At 44.7% G+C, this 16888-nt stretch overlaps 1 protein-coding gene across 5 annotated transcripts in view; it reads right to left on the reverse strand.

The window, feature by feature from the left end:
* Positions 1–16888, reverse strand: part of DCX (doublecortin) — a 114029-nt gene that overhangs the window by 33013 nt on the left and 64128 nt on the right. For all 5 annotated transcript variants that reach the window (XM_045471219.1, XM_045471221.1, XM_045471223.1 and 2 more), the window contains exon 4: positions 1948–2050. In XM_045471219.1, the coding sequence (XP_045327175.1) occupies positions 1948–2050 (103 nt within the window). The remainder of the gene's footprint in view (positions 1–1947; positions 2051–16888) is intronic.

Consider the following 16888-nt stretch of genomic DNA (forward strand, 5'->3'; position numbering starts at 1 on the left):
TTCTGGAAACTGGAGTAACCACCACAGGCCAAAGTACCCAATGGCTCAGGACTACGGGGTGGTCCTCACCGTCTGTGGGAATGACGGCTCTGGGGAAGGGGGCATGGGAGAAACTTTCAAAAGTCATCTGGGCTAAGCCAGGTGTTTAAATCCCTGGATTATGGCAACAAGGGAAGGAGTTGAAGAGCAGGTTGGGCGGGTTATTAAATAGTCAACTCGATCATTTGTGGACAACGCAGAAGAGCACCTGTTGACCTAATTAATTAATTTCCTTGGAGAAGAGATTGACAGCCGAGAGGCTGCAGCCACACAGATGAAACATTCGTGAGTAATCTAAAGGAGAAAGGAGGAGCTACCATTTATTGTTCATTGCATGCCATGTATTATAATAGGCATATTAGGGATGTCATGCCATTTTATAAATAAGCACTCCTAACTACCACCACCACCACCACCATCTTGCATTTATAGAACTCTTTCTTTTTAAAAAAAAATATATATATTCATTTTTGAGAGAAGGAGCATGAGCAGGGGAGGGGCAGAGAGAAAGGGAGACAGAGGATCCAAAGCAGGCTCCGCACTGACAAGCAGCGAGCCCGATGCGGGGACTCGAACTCGTGAACCGTGAGATCGTGACCTGAGCCGAAGTCAGACGCTCAACCGACTGAGCCACCCAGGCACCCCTTTTTTATTTTCAATGCACGTTATCATAAAACCCTATGCCGGCTTAATGAATATAAAGGAGCCAGCAGTGACTGTCACTCAGAGCTTACAGAAAGCTCTTGGGTGTATCGGGGAGTCTGCCAAATGTTTCTGCTACTTGCCTCAACCTCAGTGCGACACGTGTGGGGCACTTTTTCCATGCAGATCACTCAGCAGCCCTACTGTGGTAATTCTGGGCACGGATTGTGCTAATGCGTTAAGAGAATTACCATACTCACGTTGCTGACGAGACCGCAAAGAATATAAGCCTCTTGCTTAGGACCACAAAGCAAGAAACGAGCAGAGCGAGGGCTAGCAACCAAGTCTCCTAAGTCCCAGTCTAGTGCTCTTTCCGCTATGGATTTTCCAACCTTGTGCTGTGATGGTCAAAGTGGAACCACTTTGCATCTCCACGCTGGAGATGCAGAAGGTATAGGAATTTGCATATGGCCTGGGGTTTGTTTAGCTATTTTATGGTCATTTGTCTCTTCTCAAAGTGAACACAGCAGAAATGCCACCTCTTTCAGGGTCCTTGTCACTTGAGCTGTTTGTAAAGTCTACAATACAACCGGGTTTGTTTTTCTCACCCCTCATAATTGGGAAATATGTTTTGAATGTGTCTTCCCATCAGGATCATTTCCTAACCCTGTTGCTGTATGAGCTAATCTGCCATTAACTTACACATGGAGCTTGGACTCAAGCAAAGGGAGGTGGGCAGATGTTCACCTCCTTCCTGAGATTAACAACCTCTGGAATCTTGAGTCACAGAGCAGGGGGAATGAGGCAGCAAGCCAGAAAGAGGGAAGAGGGGAAAGATTTGACACTAAGAACACAGTGGAAAATCTTTCTAAAATGGAACCATCAACATGAGCCAAGTAGCTGGAGGATGTTGACTACAAAAAAAGTATACATATAATATCCAAGTTCTGACTCCAAATTTTCCTTCCCATAGTCTGAGTCTGATTGCACCCGTCATCCCATGTGACACAATATGTGGTTCGAGAAATCTGGTCACTTTTGGGGCAGGTAGTGAGTTTTATTGAGTTTGGAGGCTGAGTATCTGGGACATCTAATCAACCTTTCACTTAGTGACTCATGTATCCAAATATACAGGAGAAAGACTGACAGTATTTGCCCTCGAAGGTCCATGCATGGATGTTCTCTGGTCCATATGAACCCATGGAAATCCTAAGGGTTAGAAGGAGGGAAGATAAGAGAGCAATCATATCCAGTGGTTGTGCGTACCATTTTCATCCAGAGAAAAGTCATCCTGAGCATAGCGAAATTTTTCAGGACCACAGGCAATAAACACATCGTCATCACCAAAGAAATCATGGAGACAGGTTACCTACGGAGAAAGCAGAGACATTGGATGGACATGTGATTATCTTGTGACAGTAAACATCATATCATGCTGGCAGGGGAAAAAAGCTTCAGGTCTGGGCCATCATCTTTAGCCCTCAGGGATCTCCATTTTTCAAGCCACCAGGCTCATAGTCTGCATCACAGCCCCTGGTGAGTAAAGATATACCAAATGCCATTGCCTTTCCATGTTTCATGTTTCATGTTTCCATTGCATTAAGAATAACTTCAAGACCATGTGGACATGATCCCTTTTATTTTATTTATTTTTTTTTATTTATTTTGAGACAGAGAGACAGAGCATGAGCAGGGGAGGGGCAGAGAGAGAGGGAGACACAGAATCCGAAGCAGGCTCCAGGCTCCGAGCTGTCAGCACAGAGCCCGACGCGGGGCTCAAACTCACGGACCGTGAGATCATGACCTGGGCTGAAGTTGGCCACTCAACCGACTGAGCCACCCAGGCGCCCCAATGATCCCTTTTAATAAAAGTTCACAAGCAGGGGCAGCTGGGTGGCCCAGTTGGTTAAGCGTCTGACTCTTGGTTCTGACTCAGGTCATGATCTCACAGTTCGTGTGTTCAAGTCCCATGCTTGGGATTCTTTGTCTCTGCCCCTTCCCTGCTTGGGTGCTCTCTCTCTCAAAATAAATAACAAAACTTAAAAAAATAGGTTCACAAGCAGATGGCCCTGCAAATATTACCTTTTCTCGGAGGCTCAAAGACAGAGTGCTCCTAGCCCGACTCTGGGGCCAAAGGTGTAAGCCAAGGCAGATGAGAAAGGTCGTCTGCAGCCTGAAGTAGATAGACTCTATGGTTGACCAAGATGTGGAAGCTCTTCTCGTCAACTTCATGAGTTTTGAAAGAAGGGCACCAGTTCTCAACTGATTTCCACCCATGAAAATTGGACTTTTGCTAAAAATGGACCAAGAACATGGAAGTGACCCAGAATACCATTCCTCCCTCAAGAACAAGAAGGGGAAAACTGTCCTGACCACTTAAAATTTAATCAAGAGCAATGAGTCCCCATAGGCTTGAGGCTCTGCTGGTAAAACCATGTTCCCAGGACCCTTCCCACCCTCTAGTGCCCTATGCATTGCGGTTTCTCCACAACAGAGAGATAGTCTCCCCAACCCTTTTCTGCGCAAAGAAATGAGGGTCCCTGGGAAAGTATGTTGCTCACTATAGTCTCCTCACTTCTCAGCTTCCTAATTACATCTGATAATTAGTCCAGCACACGAGGGAAATCCCAGGAGAAACCATAGAGTCAAAACATTCTTATCCCAATCCTTAGCTTGAAAGTGTTCAAAGCTTCTAATTGTTCTAAGCTACCCATTCAAGCTGCCAGCGATGGCTTTCCAAAAGCACAGTGCTCACAAAGTAATAACAGCTTGCTGGGTGCGGAGAGCAATATTTCACATTTGAAAAAAATGTGCACATTAATACTGTCACCCACCCCAACCCAGGTTCTATTCAGTCCTCATCTGCCTAGCCAAGATGATTGCAAGATTTACACAAAGTGAGAGATGCTTCAAGATTATCCCCATTGTGTCAGCCTCCCAATCATCCAGGAGATGCCAAGATAAGGGAAGACTTGGAAGACTGCCAGGTTTGTTCCTGTAAGCCTTTTCCCAGCCGTGGGTCCTGACCTCATCAAATAGGCCAACATCCTACAGCCCACTTGTCCCTCACCCATTCATTCCACACTCATGTAATGACAACTAGAGCTACCCCTAAATTGAATGCTTATTCTGTGACAGGCACCCTGCTAACTACTTCCGAATCTTTCCTCTCATTTTACCCTCACAACAGATCCTAGAGGTCAATATTATTGTCATCGCTGTCTCACAGATGGCAAAACTGAGGCCCAGAGACAATAAGTAAATTACTTAGGTGGAAAGTGATGAAGCCAAACGAACGCAGATCTATCGGACTCCAAAGCCTGTCCTTTTGGCCACTCAGCAATACAAAACTCATGCACAGTTCAGGCACTGGGGAAACAAGGATGTTTAAGACACGGTTCACGACTCCATGGAGCTCACAACCTGACGACCTTGGCTCAATAAAACCTGGAGCCCCTAACTTTGATACATTGTGTGTCTCTGAATTGTTTATCCCCTGGCACCTCCTTGACCCTGAAGATCTCTGCCATGCCCTCATGTTCGATGCTGGCCCTGACGCTGACTTTAGTTTTGCTTATGAGTTAAGGAAGCCTCATCCTTGGGTGCCCCTCCACTAGTGGCCTCTAGGGTGTAGCACTTTGTTTCAAGACCTGCCTGTATTCTCATGAGTGCTCACCTGCTCCTTCCCTTTCAAGCACTAGTTTCCCGAATGTAACAGCCAAGTTTATCCCTCTCTCTGCATGTCCCCATGGTTTGTGGTAGAGTGCTTGCCGTAGAGTGAGAATTCAGCAGGGCTCTTTTTGTCTCAACCAAATGCAAAGAAAATAAGAAGGAGGCTTTGTAAGTTTATCCAAACGCAGAAAAGTAGGAACAAAAAGGAAATTAATCTTGGCAAACAACAAGAACCAGCATTCAAAGGTTTTGAAAGGTAACACAAATACACAAATTTAGGAACAAGAAAGGAGCGATGATTGTGCATTCAGAAGTTCTTCTTTGCATAAATATGCTAATTAGTTGGAAAACTTAGATGAAATGAATGATTTTAAAGGAAAATGTAAATAATGAGGTTGGCTCAAAAAGAAATCGAAAACCCCAACCAACTACTGGCCATGAAAATAATTTAGTAAACACTTCAAACATCAACCCTTCCCCAAAAGGCAGCAGAGCATTCATTTTGGAGGTGCTGGTGGAAATTGCTTCCCAAGAAGAAAAACCAAAAGCTCAAAAGCAGTCATTGCAGTGACACGCCATGATACCCTATTGTAGGACAACAAAGCCTTCACAGATTGCTCTGGGGGTTGCTGTTACAATGACCCACCCTCCTCCAACCCCAAGCCTTTTTGCCCCCACCCAGGCTTTGGGAAAAGCCTTTGGATAACCCCTCCTTCAGGGAGCTTCTGAGAAAGGCAAAGCCCCCCTATGCTTCTGACAAACTCACAATGGTGTGGCTGGCTTCAAAAACATTCATTTTGCAATCCAGCTGTTCAGCATCAGGTTTCTTGTGTGATCCCTCCCCACATTTTACTGGCTCCCAAATGTAGACAAGTTCACATTGTGCATGTGAATACCCAGCTTTCCCAAATGCCTTGGATACTGAGACACAACAGCCCTCCCTGCCTTTGTTACAGAGTTGGGAAAATAGAAAGCTCTCCGTCTTAAATATGAGGAACCCAAAGCACAGAGAGTCAAAGTGGCCCAAAGATACACAGATGGCTCATGGCAGAGTTGAGGCCAGCACTCAGGTGTCCTGATTCAATTCCGGACAGAGCAATTCAGTTGCCTGAGAGAACATGCTTTCGTAAAGCCCTGACGTCAAAGGCTCGTATACGACCTGAACAGGAGAGTCCGCATGTGTCCTAATCAATGCCCGATATCCATTAGAACATTTTACTAGACTGAGAAAAGAAAACATCTATATGGGTCATACTTTGAATCTACAGACGAGAAAATTCCTATTCACTACTGTAACTGGCAATGGAGAATGTCGTGGAAATGGAGGACAAGGAGAAGGAGGGGAGGAGGAGAAAAAGAAGAAAAAGGGAGAAGGAAAAGAAGAAGGAGCAGGAGAAGAATGGAGCTCTCTTCCCAAATGAAGCTCAGCTCACACCTGCTTTTGCAAATTCCATGGAGGTAACGTGACAGAAAGTCCACCTTAGCCTACGTTGCAAATGTATAATTTTGCAACTTGGATTTTTTAGATAACATTTCAGTCATGAGGTGGCATCAGAAGTGGTAAAAATAATAATCATTATGATACCACTTACAGCATCCCCAGAGATCAAGGGTCCTGCTGACATCAGCTTTTGTGTGAGTCACACTCGGGCCTTTAAGTCAGGGACGAGAGCACAAGATCATAATGCCTGTCTTTGTAATTAATGAACTGCCCGCACAAAATCAATAAAATCAACTCATATTAACATTGAACCATTAACTCAATGTTCTTCCTTTAAAAAAAAAAAAAAACCAACAGATATATTAGCTGCGAATGGCAAATTCACTCCATGGCTTGATTTAAGCTTAATTAGATTCTCCACATGTTACAGATGCTGGCGGTTAGTTCTTGTAGAGTAGACTCTACATTTCATGATCTAATTGTGCAGAGAGAAATGTTATCTCAGAAGCAAGGTCTTGTATATGTATGAGACTCGCTTTCAACATGCAAAATATTTTCACTGAAAGTTCAACTCCACTAATATTCATTCATGAAGCACTTAACTATGGCAAAGGGACTCTGTGAGAGATATAGCCGGTCACAATGAAAGGCTCCTGCTTTCAGAATTGCCAGCATAATAAGCGAGTCAGAACTACACACATAATTGGAATACGAGGCAGACTGTTGTTAGCACTGTTACAGAGACACAAAGAGCCGGGGGAACACAGAAGACAAAGAGAACAATTCTAATCACGAGAAGTGGGAAGACTTCATAGAGAAGGTGACAAAGGCGAAGCCCACGAAGAATCTGGGTCTTGAGGGATGTGTGGGATATAGGTTGATGGAGATAGACGTAAAGGGGATTCCAGGTAACTGCACAAATAAAGGCAGGAACGTGTCTTTTCCTCTTTTTTTTATATTTATTTATTTTGAGAGGGAGAGAAAGTAAGCACAAGCAGGGGAGGGGCAGAGAGAGAGAGGGGTGAGAGAATCCCAAGCAGGCTCCATGCTGTCAGCGCGGAGCCTGACACAGGGCTCCATCCCACGAACTGCAAGATCATGACCTGAGCCAAAATCAAGAGTCAGACACCCAACTGACTGAGCCACCCAGGCGCCCCGGAACACGTCTTTTCTTAATAGTCCTAGAAAGAAAGAACTGCATCTCATCAACTACAGTCACAGAGATTCTAAGCACAATTGCCTGGATCCATCCACCAGCCTTGCAGTTGCCTCCTAGTGAGATGCAGGGTGAAGAGAAGGGCAGAGAGTGTCTATGGGAAGAGGAGTGGCCCCAGTGGTGAAGAAGGGGGAATCTTGTGGCAACGAAGACAACCCACACTGATTTCCCAGTCTTGCCAACACTGCATCCAGCCCATCGAGAGTGGCTGGCAAGCTTTGCAAAATGAGTTAATGAAAGATTCAGTAAGCCTTACGGATGCGGCTTCTTCTAAAAGTTACCACCATTCTTATTCTGGAACATTTCCTGCCGGCAGCCCTGGTTGGGCTCCAGAGGCTGGCACAGGGTTGGCTTGGTGAGCTGAGACAATGCTTCTGAGACAACCCTGGCTTGCTTGCTTATCAACTTTGTTTTCCCATACTTATCCTGAAGTCTTACTTGTGGCTTCTCATGACAACATTCTTGCCTGGGCAAACAGCTCCTTGGTTCTACAGTACCTCTCCTGGCACATGCATCACATGTTCAAGGTCTTGAACTTCCCTAAAATCTCTGGTGACAAAATAGCAATGCCACTTGCGTTTGTAAAATATTTTCACTGTTTTCAAAGTACCTCCACATCTATAGGGTCTTATGTTCTCTTCCACACCTCCAGTTCTCCAACCAGGTTTCCATCCCCCTCACTCGACCAAGGCTGCACTTGTCAAGGTCAACAATGACTTTCGTCTTGTCAAATCCCCCTGTCATTTCTCCGGATTCATCTTACTCAACCGCCTAGCCAACACCGGACATAAGCTGAGCAAGTCCTCCTCCTTAAACACTTGTCCCTCTTCACTTCTGGAATCCCATAGCCTGCTGGATTTTCTCCTCCCTCAACCTCCTTTGCTAGATTCTCTTTTTCTTCCAGACCACTCCGTTTTTGAAAGCCCCAGTGCTCAGTTCTCAGACCTCCTCTCTTCTTCATTTCCATTTTATGTACTAGGTGATCATAGGCAGCCCCGAGGCTTTATATACTTTCTATACACTGATAACTCACACAGAAACAAACATCCCTAAGCCCTTCTTATCACTGAACTCTAGACTCATATATTCAACTGCCTGCTTGATAGCTCCATGTGGTTATCTGATGGGCATCCCAAATTTAAATGTCTAAGATTAAACTCTTATTTCTCCCTCCCCTCCAAATGGTTCCACAATTCCCCTAGTTGCCCAAACCAGAAACTTATGACTCATTTGTTACTAGAAGTCACATTTTCCCTTCTCTGTTGTCACTGTTCTACATCAAGAACTAGGATAGTAGCCTCATAACCAGTCTGTTGGTCGCACACCCCCACCGCCCCCTACACATACACTCGTACTGCTCTCCATACCGTGGTCACGGCTATACTTTACCATTTTGTTTTAAATTAACTTGTTTATTTTGAGAGAGAGAGAACGTGTGCACACGTTTGAGCAGGGGAGGAGCAGAGAGAGAGGGAGAGAGAGAATCCCAAGCAGGCTCTGCACTGTCAGCATAGAGCCCAAGGCGGGGCTCAAACTCCCAAACCGTGAGATCATGACCTGAGCCAAAATCAAGAGTTGGGCATTTAACCGACTGAGCCACCCAGGTGCCCCAGTACTTTGCAATTCTAATAAGGCAGTTCACTCCTCTGCTTAAAACCCTTCAGCCTGCCCACCATAGATAGAATAAACTCCAATTTTTTTTTTTTATCTTAGCTCCACAGTATCCAATCTTTTATGCTACACATGCTAGCTGGCTCCAGTCAGACTCTGCCTTCTTTCTGCCACTCAAACACATCAAGACCTTTCCTGCTTCAGGGCCTTCAAGCTTGCAGTTCCCTCTACCTAGAGGATAGAATACCTTCCCAGATATTCACGGAGCTAGCTGCCCCTTCACAATCAAATCTAAACCATCACATAAATTTAAGTCTGTGCGGCCCTCAAATTACATGCCATTGTTGCTTAGAATCGTAGTTCTTTTAGGGGTGCCTGGGTGGCTCAGTCGGTTGAGCATCCGCATCTTGACTTCGGCTCAGGTCATGATCTCATGGTTGGTGAGTTCGAGCACCTCATTGGGCTCTCTGCTGTCGGCATAGAGCCAGCTTCATATCCTCTGTCTCACTCTCTCTCTGCCCCTCTCCCATGGGCTCTCTCTCTCAAAAATAAATGAATAAAACCAGGCACCGTTAGACCTTCCCACTCTCTTTTGTGTCTCAACCTCACCTTTATATTTTATATCTTCTTATCTCTCGGTGCCCCATTCTGGAAAAAAAAAAGGTTTTTTTTCTATCTTCTTATCTCTCAGTGCTCCATTCTGGAAAAAAAAAAATCTCCAGATCTGCTGATCACTCTTTATTCAGATGTGTTTCATTTGCTGTTTAGTCCACTCATTGAATTCTATTTCATTTCCCCCCACATTTGCCTGGTCATAACTGATAATTGCTTTTGCTTATCCCATTTTGATTACATGTTTTGTTTCTTTAGACAAGCCATCTGGAGTTGTTTTATGTCCTGTATCTGATTAATTCTAGTGTCTGAAATCCTTGGAAATCCAAATCTGTTGTTTGTGCTAACTCTCCCTTGTGGCGGCTTATTTTCTTGTATGTTTGATATATATAAATATTGTGAGCTCCTATTCGATTGAGCTAATTCTTGGGGAATCCTGCGTGGTCTAGGTTGGGGATCCTTTCCTCCCCAAAAGGCGTGGATTTGCTTCTGCCTTGTGCCGGGAGGCATTAACAACGTGGGGCTACCTTTACTCAGCTGTGCTTTCCCTTGTGACAGGAGTATAAATTTGAACTCCAGACCTGTGTTAGAACACGCTTTGCCCTGCAAATTCTCAAGGGAATGTTTGCAGTAGCAGCAGCCGGGGCAGCAGTAAGACTATGTTCCTGTTTATTCTGTTTCCCCCCCGGGAGTCATGACAGAAACAAACAAGTTTCCAGGTAAGTTTTCTGGTGTGTCTGCTTTTTAGGGTCTTGGCCTAATGTGGAGACTGCAGCTTCCGGTGTCTCGCTTTTCCAGGACCTTGTGTGCCCTTGCATTTCTGTTAATATCCCAAGTGCTGGGCTCCAGTTATGGGGCTTTGCCTCCAGGGAAGCCCATGCTTTTCCTTACTGCCTGCTGGTTCTTTGTCTCTTTCCTGCTTTTCCTTTCTGCAAACTTACAAAAGCATTTAAAAATGTTTGTCTGGGGCACCTGGGTGGCTCATTCAGTAAAGCTTCCGACTTCGGCTCGGGTCATGATCTCGGGGTTCAAGGGTTCGAGCCCCGCGTCGGGCTCTGTGCTGACAGCTGGGAGCCTGCAGCCTGCTTCCGATTCTGTGTGTGTGTCTCTCTCTCTTTGCCTCTCCCCTGCTCGCTCTGTCTCTCTCTCTCTCTCAAAAATAAACATTAAAAATACATACATACATACATACATGCATACATACATAAAATGTCTGCTGAGGTTTCCTCAAAAAGCTAAACATAGATTTGCCATATAATTGGGTTCCTGGACCCACTTTCGATGTGTGGTGGTGGGGGTAGACATGGGGTTCCTCCACCTCCCCAATAAGCAGTGCTCTGACATTTGCAGAATGTCTTACAATTCAACTCAATTCTGAAACTATTAGGAGATAAGGTCAGATTCCACAGTTAAGGGTTCAGTCCTAAAATATCCTCGCTCCCCACACCAGATGCCAGTCACAAACCCAGGGTGTTGTGTTACCTGTGCTTCTTATGCTATAAATCACAGGTTACACTTTTCCAAATTTGGGTAAATAGGGCAGACTTGCTTCGGGTCCTTTAATGCTGGAGGATAAGCCGGGGGACCCTTTGGCCCTCCTAACCTTTGGTAGTGCTGTATTAAAACCTTTGTTTTAACCCTATAAATGTCGTTTTACTCGTCCTACTTTTTTAAAAATGTTTTATTTTTGAGAGAGAGAAAGAGAAAGAGAAAGCATGAGCGGGGGAAGGGCAGGGAGAAAGAGAGAGAGAGACAGAGGATCCAAAGGGAGCTTTGCTCTGCTCTGACAGCAGACAGCCGGATGGGGGGGCTTGAACTCACAAACCACGAGATCATGACCTGAGCTGAGGTTGGACGCTTAATCGACTGAGCCACCCAGGCTCCCCTCATCCCACTTTTAAATAGCCATCTAAAGATTTCCACCCTGCAGGACGAACCCTATGACTCTTTCTTTTCTGTTTTTTCTCCCATTGATATTTGCCTTATTTCTCTTATATCTCAGGACAGCACTCCCCCCCCCTCCCCGCCTTATTCACAGGGGATACATTCAAAGACCTTCCCAGTGGATGCCTGAAGCCGTGGGTGGTGCGAAGCCCTATATATACTATATTCTTCCTATGCATACCTGGTATAAAGTTTAATTTATAAATTAGGCACAGTAAGAAATTAACTACCATAGCTAATAATAAAATAAAACAATTATAATAAGATACTGTAATAAAAGCTATATAAATGTGGTCTCCCTCAAAATATCTTATGGTACCCCACTCACCCTTCCTCTGTTTGCAGTGATGTGAGATGATAACATGCCTACAGAATGAGATGAAGTGAGGTCATAGGCATCGTGATGTAGCATTAGGTAACTACTGACCTTCTCATGATTCATCAGAAGGAGATGATCTGCTTCCAGGCTGTGGATAACTGGAACCACGGCTGAGGGGGGACTACTGTAACCGTTTCAGAATTTTCACCTTGTTGAGAAGAGTCCCTTGACTCTCCCCTCGGCCTCTCCCCATTCCCTTGTTAATTAATCTAAAAGTTTCAATTGGTATCTGTTAAGATCCCCAAAGGGGGGCTGAGATAACCAATCTGTTGAGACTTCCCAGATTGTTTTTTGGTTTTGCAGCAATATGGGGTGCCCAAGTGAAAGGGGTCCCCTTATCTACAGACTTTGCCGTGACCTGGGTAATGGGCATATTCAGTGGGTGAATATCCTGATATCATAAACCAGACCTACATGGGCATATACACAAAGCATATCAGCTGTTTCATCTGGGGTATTCTACTTGGCATTCATAGAGGGAGACAGCCCCCCTTCTCAGAGTAAACAGGCCTTACAGTGGCTTTTATCCAGTCCACCAGGCTTAGGAATAACCTCTTGTGTGTCTGGTCACACATAGCCACTCTCGTTCTCATAATCCATTTCAATAAAAGTTCCTCAGGAAGCTGATGGTACTGATCCACAAAGCAAAACATCTCCTTTACACTACACTCCCTGGGTTTCAGTAGTTTCCTGGTTTTGCCCTTCCCCCTGTTGACTACCTTCTTGGTGACCAGAGGTCTTAAAGGGACTTTCTGTTGCCCTTGCACAGTTTTTACCTTGCGTGGGCTGGGGCAGCTTTGAAGCTGGTGGCCTAAGCTCAGACGCACTGAAATGTGTGTTTGGTCTAACATCAAGGTCTGACACACTATTCTCTTTTACTTTTATCTATTACAGATAACAATAACCAAGGGACTGAATATCTTTGCCTCTCTCTTATTAGTTTGCACTTCCTTATGCATGCGGTGAACCAATGCCCAAGAGTTGGAAACACCGCTAAATTCTACTAGCAACTTTTTACCTCCAGGAGAAGCTCTAGTAAAAGCTGTGCTGCAGTCCCGTACCATGGATGACCATGTGGCCACCCAGGAATTAAAATTCCATCGTCCCCCACCTTTTCAACCTCTCTTTTCCCAAACCATATGTTTCCATGAGCCACGGCCCCTTCCAGCAAATCCCACTTCGCTGACACCAACTACAAAGTTCCGGTTACCAACTCCAATGTGTGGGTACGTGTAGATGCTGGCGGTTGTGTTGACACTATCTACTCAGAGTAGCATTGATTCTCACGGGTTAAGGGCTCAGTCCCACAAGACTGCCCTACTCTTGCCCTTCAGATGCTACTTCTGACTGACTGGCTACAGATCAGAGGTTCTCACGACCCCCTCCTTGGGTTTGAATCAATTTCCTTAGCGTGGCTCACGGAACTTAGGAAACCAGTTTGCTCACTATAAACTGTGATTATCAACTACACACTGTGGTTTGTGATAAAGGATATAATCCAGGAACAGCCAGATGGAAGAAATGCATGGGGCAGGGTATGGGGAATGGACACGGAGCTTCCGTGCTTCCTGAATGTGTGGCTTTTCCTGCAGCTCCACATGTTAGGCAACACATTTGGGTTCTTATGGAGGCTTCTTTACATAGGCATGATTGATTATATCATCAGCCTTTGGTGATCCATCCATTCAAAATCCAGCCCCTCTCCCCTCTCCAGAGGTCTGGAGGGCAGGACTGAAAGTTCCAACACTAATCACCTAGTTGATTCTCCTGGCAACCAGCCCGCATCCTGAGGAGCTTTCCAAGAATCTCCTTATTACTATAACAAAAGATACCTTTGTCATTCTCACATTCTCATCACTTAGGATAGTCCAAGGCTCTTGGAGCTCTTGGACAGAAATAAGACAAAGACTATATATATATAATAAGAAATATATATGTGTGTATATGCATATATATATTTCTTATAAATCATTGTATCACACCCTAAGACCCAGCACCTCCACTATATGCAAAAAAAAGAACTGAATGCAGTGACTCAAATAGATACCTGTAGGCAATGTTCATTAGAGCACTATTTACAATAACCCAAAAGTAGAAACGATACAAGTGTCCATCAGCAGATGTATGGGTAAACAAAATGTGTTTTACACATACAGAGGGATCATACTGTACTCTCACAGTTCAACCACAAAAGGAATGTGGCTCTAACACATGCAGCCTGGGCCTTGCAAACATGATGCCAAAAGAAATCAACCAGACACAAAAGGACAAATATTGTATGATTCCACTTATATGAAATATCTAGAATAGACAAAATCACTGAGATACAAAATAGATTAGAGGTTCCCAGAGGCTAAGGGCCAGAGGGATTGGGCAGTTACTGCTTAATAGTTACATAATTTCTGATTAGGGTGGTGAAAAAGTTCTTGAGCTAGATAGTAGTGATTGTTGAACAACACTGTGAGTGAAATTACTGCCACCGAACTGCGCACATAAGATGGTTAAAATGGCACACTTTTGTTATGTATATTTTACCACAATTAAAAACATTAAATAATGTAATAGGCCCGAAAAACCATTGAATTATACATTTAAAAATTTTTTAATGTTTTATTTATTTTTGAGAGAGAAAGAGAGACAGACAGACAGAGTGTGAGTGAGGGAGGGGCAGAGAGAGAAGGAGACACGGAGTCTGAAGCAGGCTCCAGGCCCTGAGCTGTCAGCACAGAGCCCGATGCGGGGCTTGAACTTGTGAACCACAAGACCATGACCTGCGCTGAAGTCGGACGTTTAAAAGCCTGAGCCACCCAGGTGCCCCAAATTATACATTTTAAATGGGCAAGTTGTATGGTATGTGAATTATATACCAACAGAGCTGTTTTAAAAAGAAAAAAGAAGAAGAGGGGCGCCTGGGTGGCGCAGTCGGTTAAGCGTCCGACTTCAGCCAGGTCACGATCTCGCGGTCCGTGAGTTCGAGCCCCGCGTCGGGCTCTGGGCTGATGGCTCAGAGCCTGGAGCCTGTTTCCGATTCTGTGTCTCCCTCTCTCTCTGCCCCTCCCCCGTTCATGCTCTGTCTCTCTCTGTCCCAAAAATAAATAAACGTTGAAAAAAAAAAAAGAAGAATATAAAATAGTTTGTTGTAATTTATCCATGATTTGGTTGTATTGTATAGCAGGAAGGCTTTTTAGAATACTTAGACTGTCATATTGCAGAAGCAAAAGTGAACTTTCATCTATTCAGAGATATTCTTTATCCCTTGATCTCAACTAGAGCCACCATCATAGAATCTCCAAAACAACAGAGCCAGCATCCGTCTTGTTCTCCATGGTATTTCCACTAAATTCAAGTGTAAAAAGTCAAACATTTTTAAAATATTACCGTCAGTAATAGCAAGAGTCCAAGGACCATGGTAATTAAAATTTAGCTGGTAAAATTTAGCATGGTAATTAAAGATATTACAGTATGATAAGGTTATTCTAGACCACTAGTCATCACTGTCCTCTATACCAGATGTTAGACAAACTCATAAGAGATATTGACTTGTTTACTAAGCTCTGGATCTATTTGCTTTCTAGTTGTTTGCATAAAACAATGCAGCGCCAAGCTGCTCTCCCACAAAAGATCATTTCTTAAGGGCCTTAGTTGCCCTAAGGGTTTTGTCCCATCTCCCTCTTTCATCCATCAAAGCATCCACTTCTGGAAGGCACTGACCTTGTCTCTGATTTCCTTTGTCTCACCTCAAGGTGCTTAGCTTTAGTGTGTGAGCCATGCCAAGGGCCTTAGGAAACAGTGTTGACTTGCCACTTGTGGAGGGAGGGATTGATACTCTGTTCCCACTATCTTGTGCCACCCTCTGGGAATTCTATGCCCCTCTGCAAGCCAGTCTACCTATATCTATGGCAAGTCGTACGGAGGCTGATTCCCTCTGATCCTCCAGCACTAGACCTGATTGGGCTTTTCTTTTGCTTTGCCTGATAAAAAATAACTGGTCCTTAGAAGCTCTTCTCATAGGTCTCTAGGATGTAAAGTATCATGTGAAACATCAAGAGTAGATTGAGTTTCTATCAACTGATTTCTCACAGCCAATTGTGACTTTCCTTCCACCTCCATTGTGGAATTTTCCCTCACAAAACCCAGTTAGACTGAAACCCAGGATCTCCCATCTCAGCAGGGCTATCATCCCTCCGGGTTATTCTTTTCACCTTTAATACAATTTATCTTTGAATGGCCAAAGGTCACTGATGACCCCTTGTTGTTCTGCATTTGTCAAGTGGTCTCACTTCCATTACCTCATTTGGTTCATTGGCTCCATTTTGTTTATATATAAATGATGCGTGGAAGCCCATCAAGGTTAAGCGACTTGTACAAGATCACATTGCTAGTCAGTTACAGAGCCGATACTAGAACTCAAGGCTTCTTTCCCTGTGACGTACTGGATACCTAAGTTATACAGCAAAGGCACTTATCTCCAAGATGGCGAGACTTGGGTAAGGAGATACAGTAGGGCACTCTGGGTAGCATGAAAATACCTGAGACCTGGGAAAGAAGAGCAAAGAAGAGGAGATGGGAGGGAGTAAGACTTTCTACCCTATTTTACCAGAAGCTGGCTGTGATTTAATAACCTGAGCTAGGCACTGCCAGCTCCCCTGGAAGCCTGGCAACCTCTCACTGCTCAAGGGTGTTTTTTTCCTTAGCTTTTCTTTGCCATTTTCCAAGAGTCTCTGTGTCAGCTCCCACTGGGGGCCTCGCAGGGATGAGAACAGCTGCAGAGGCGCTGGAGTTGGGCTGCTGAGTCCATGCCCAGGACCGACACCTGCCCTTCCACAGGGCCCTGGGGACAAGTTGGCTCAGAGAAACAGGGACGAGACAGAACTCCATTCATCAGAGAGAACTGGGGTGGAAAAACCCTGCTTGATCCCTTGGCACCACTAAGCTCTAAGGTTGGCCCTGAGCCCCACACAACTCCAGATTCTGTTCAGCAGGGTCAATTAAAATAAGAGAGTGTACTTGTAGGCCCACTGCAGTTATCAGTTTGCATTTAACAAGTTATCCGGTGTCTGCTATGCACAAAGTATAGTAGGAATATGGCCTTGGGATTCAGGAGAGAAAGGAAAGATTTGTTTTAAAAAAAGGAAGTTAATGTCTTCCTAGATTCTGGGTTAAACCCTGCCATTGATTCACTGTGGAATCAGATAAGCTGCTTTCTCTCTGGGCCTCAGTTTCCTCTGCTATGAGGTGAGGGTGCTGGTCCAGAGCCTATAAGGTGGGGGGGGGGGGTGCTGGTCTGCGTCCTTTTTGTGTCACAAGCCCTTTTGAGAAGCTATGGATCTTC

Source organism: Leopardus geoffroyi, chromosome X (assembly GCF_018350155.1).
Source record: "Leopardus geoffroyi isolate Oge1 chromosome X, O.geoffroyi_Oge1_pat1.0, whole genome shotgun sequence".
In the NCBI taxonomy this organism is placed as follows: domain Eukaryota; kingdom Metazoa; phylum Chordata; class Mammalia; order Carnivora; family Felidae; genus Leopardus; species Leopardus geoffroyi.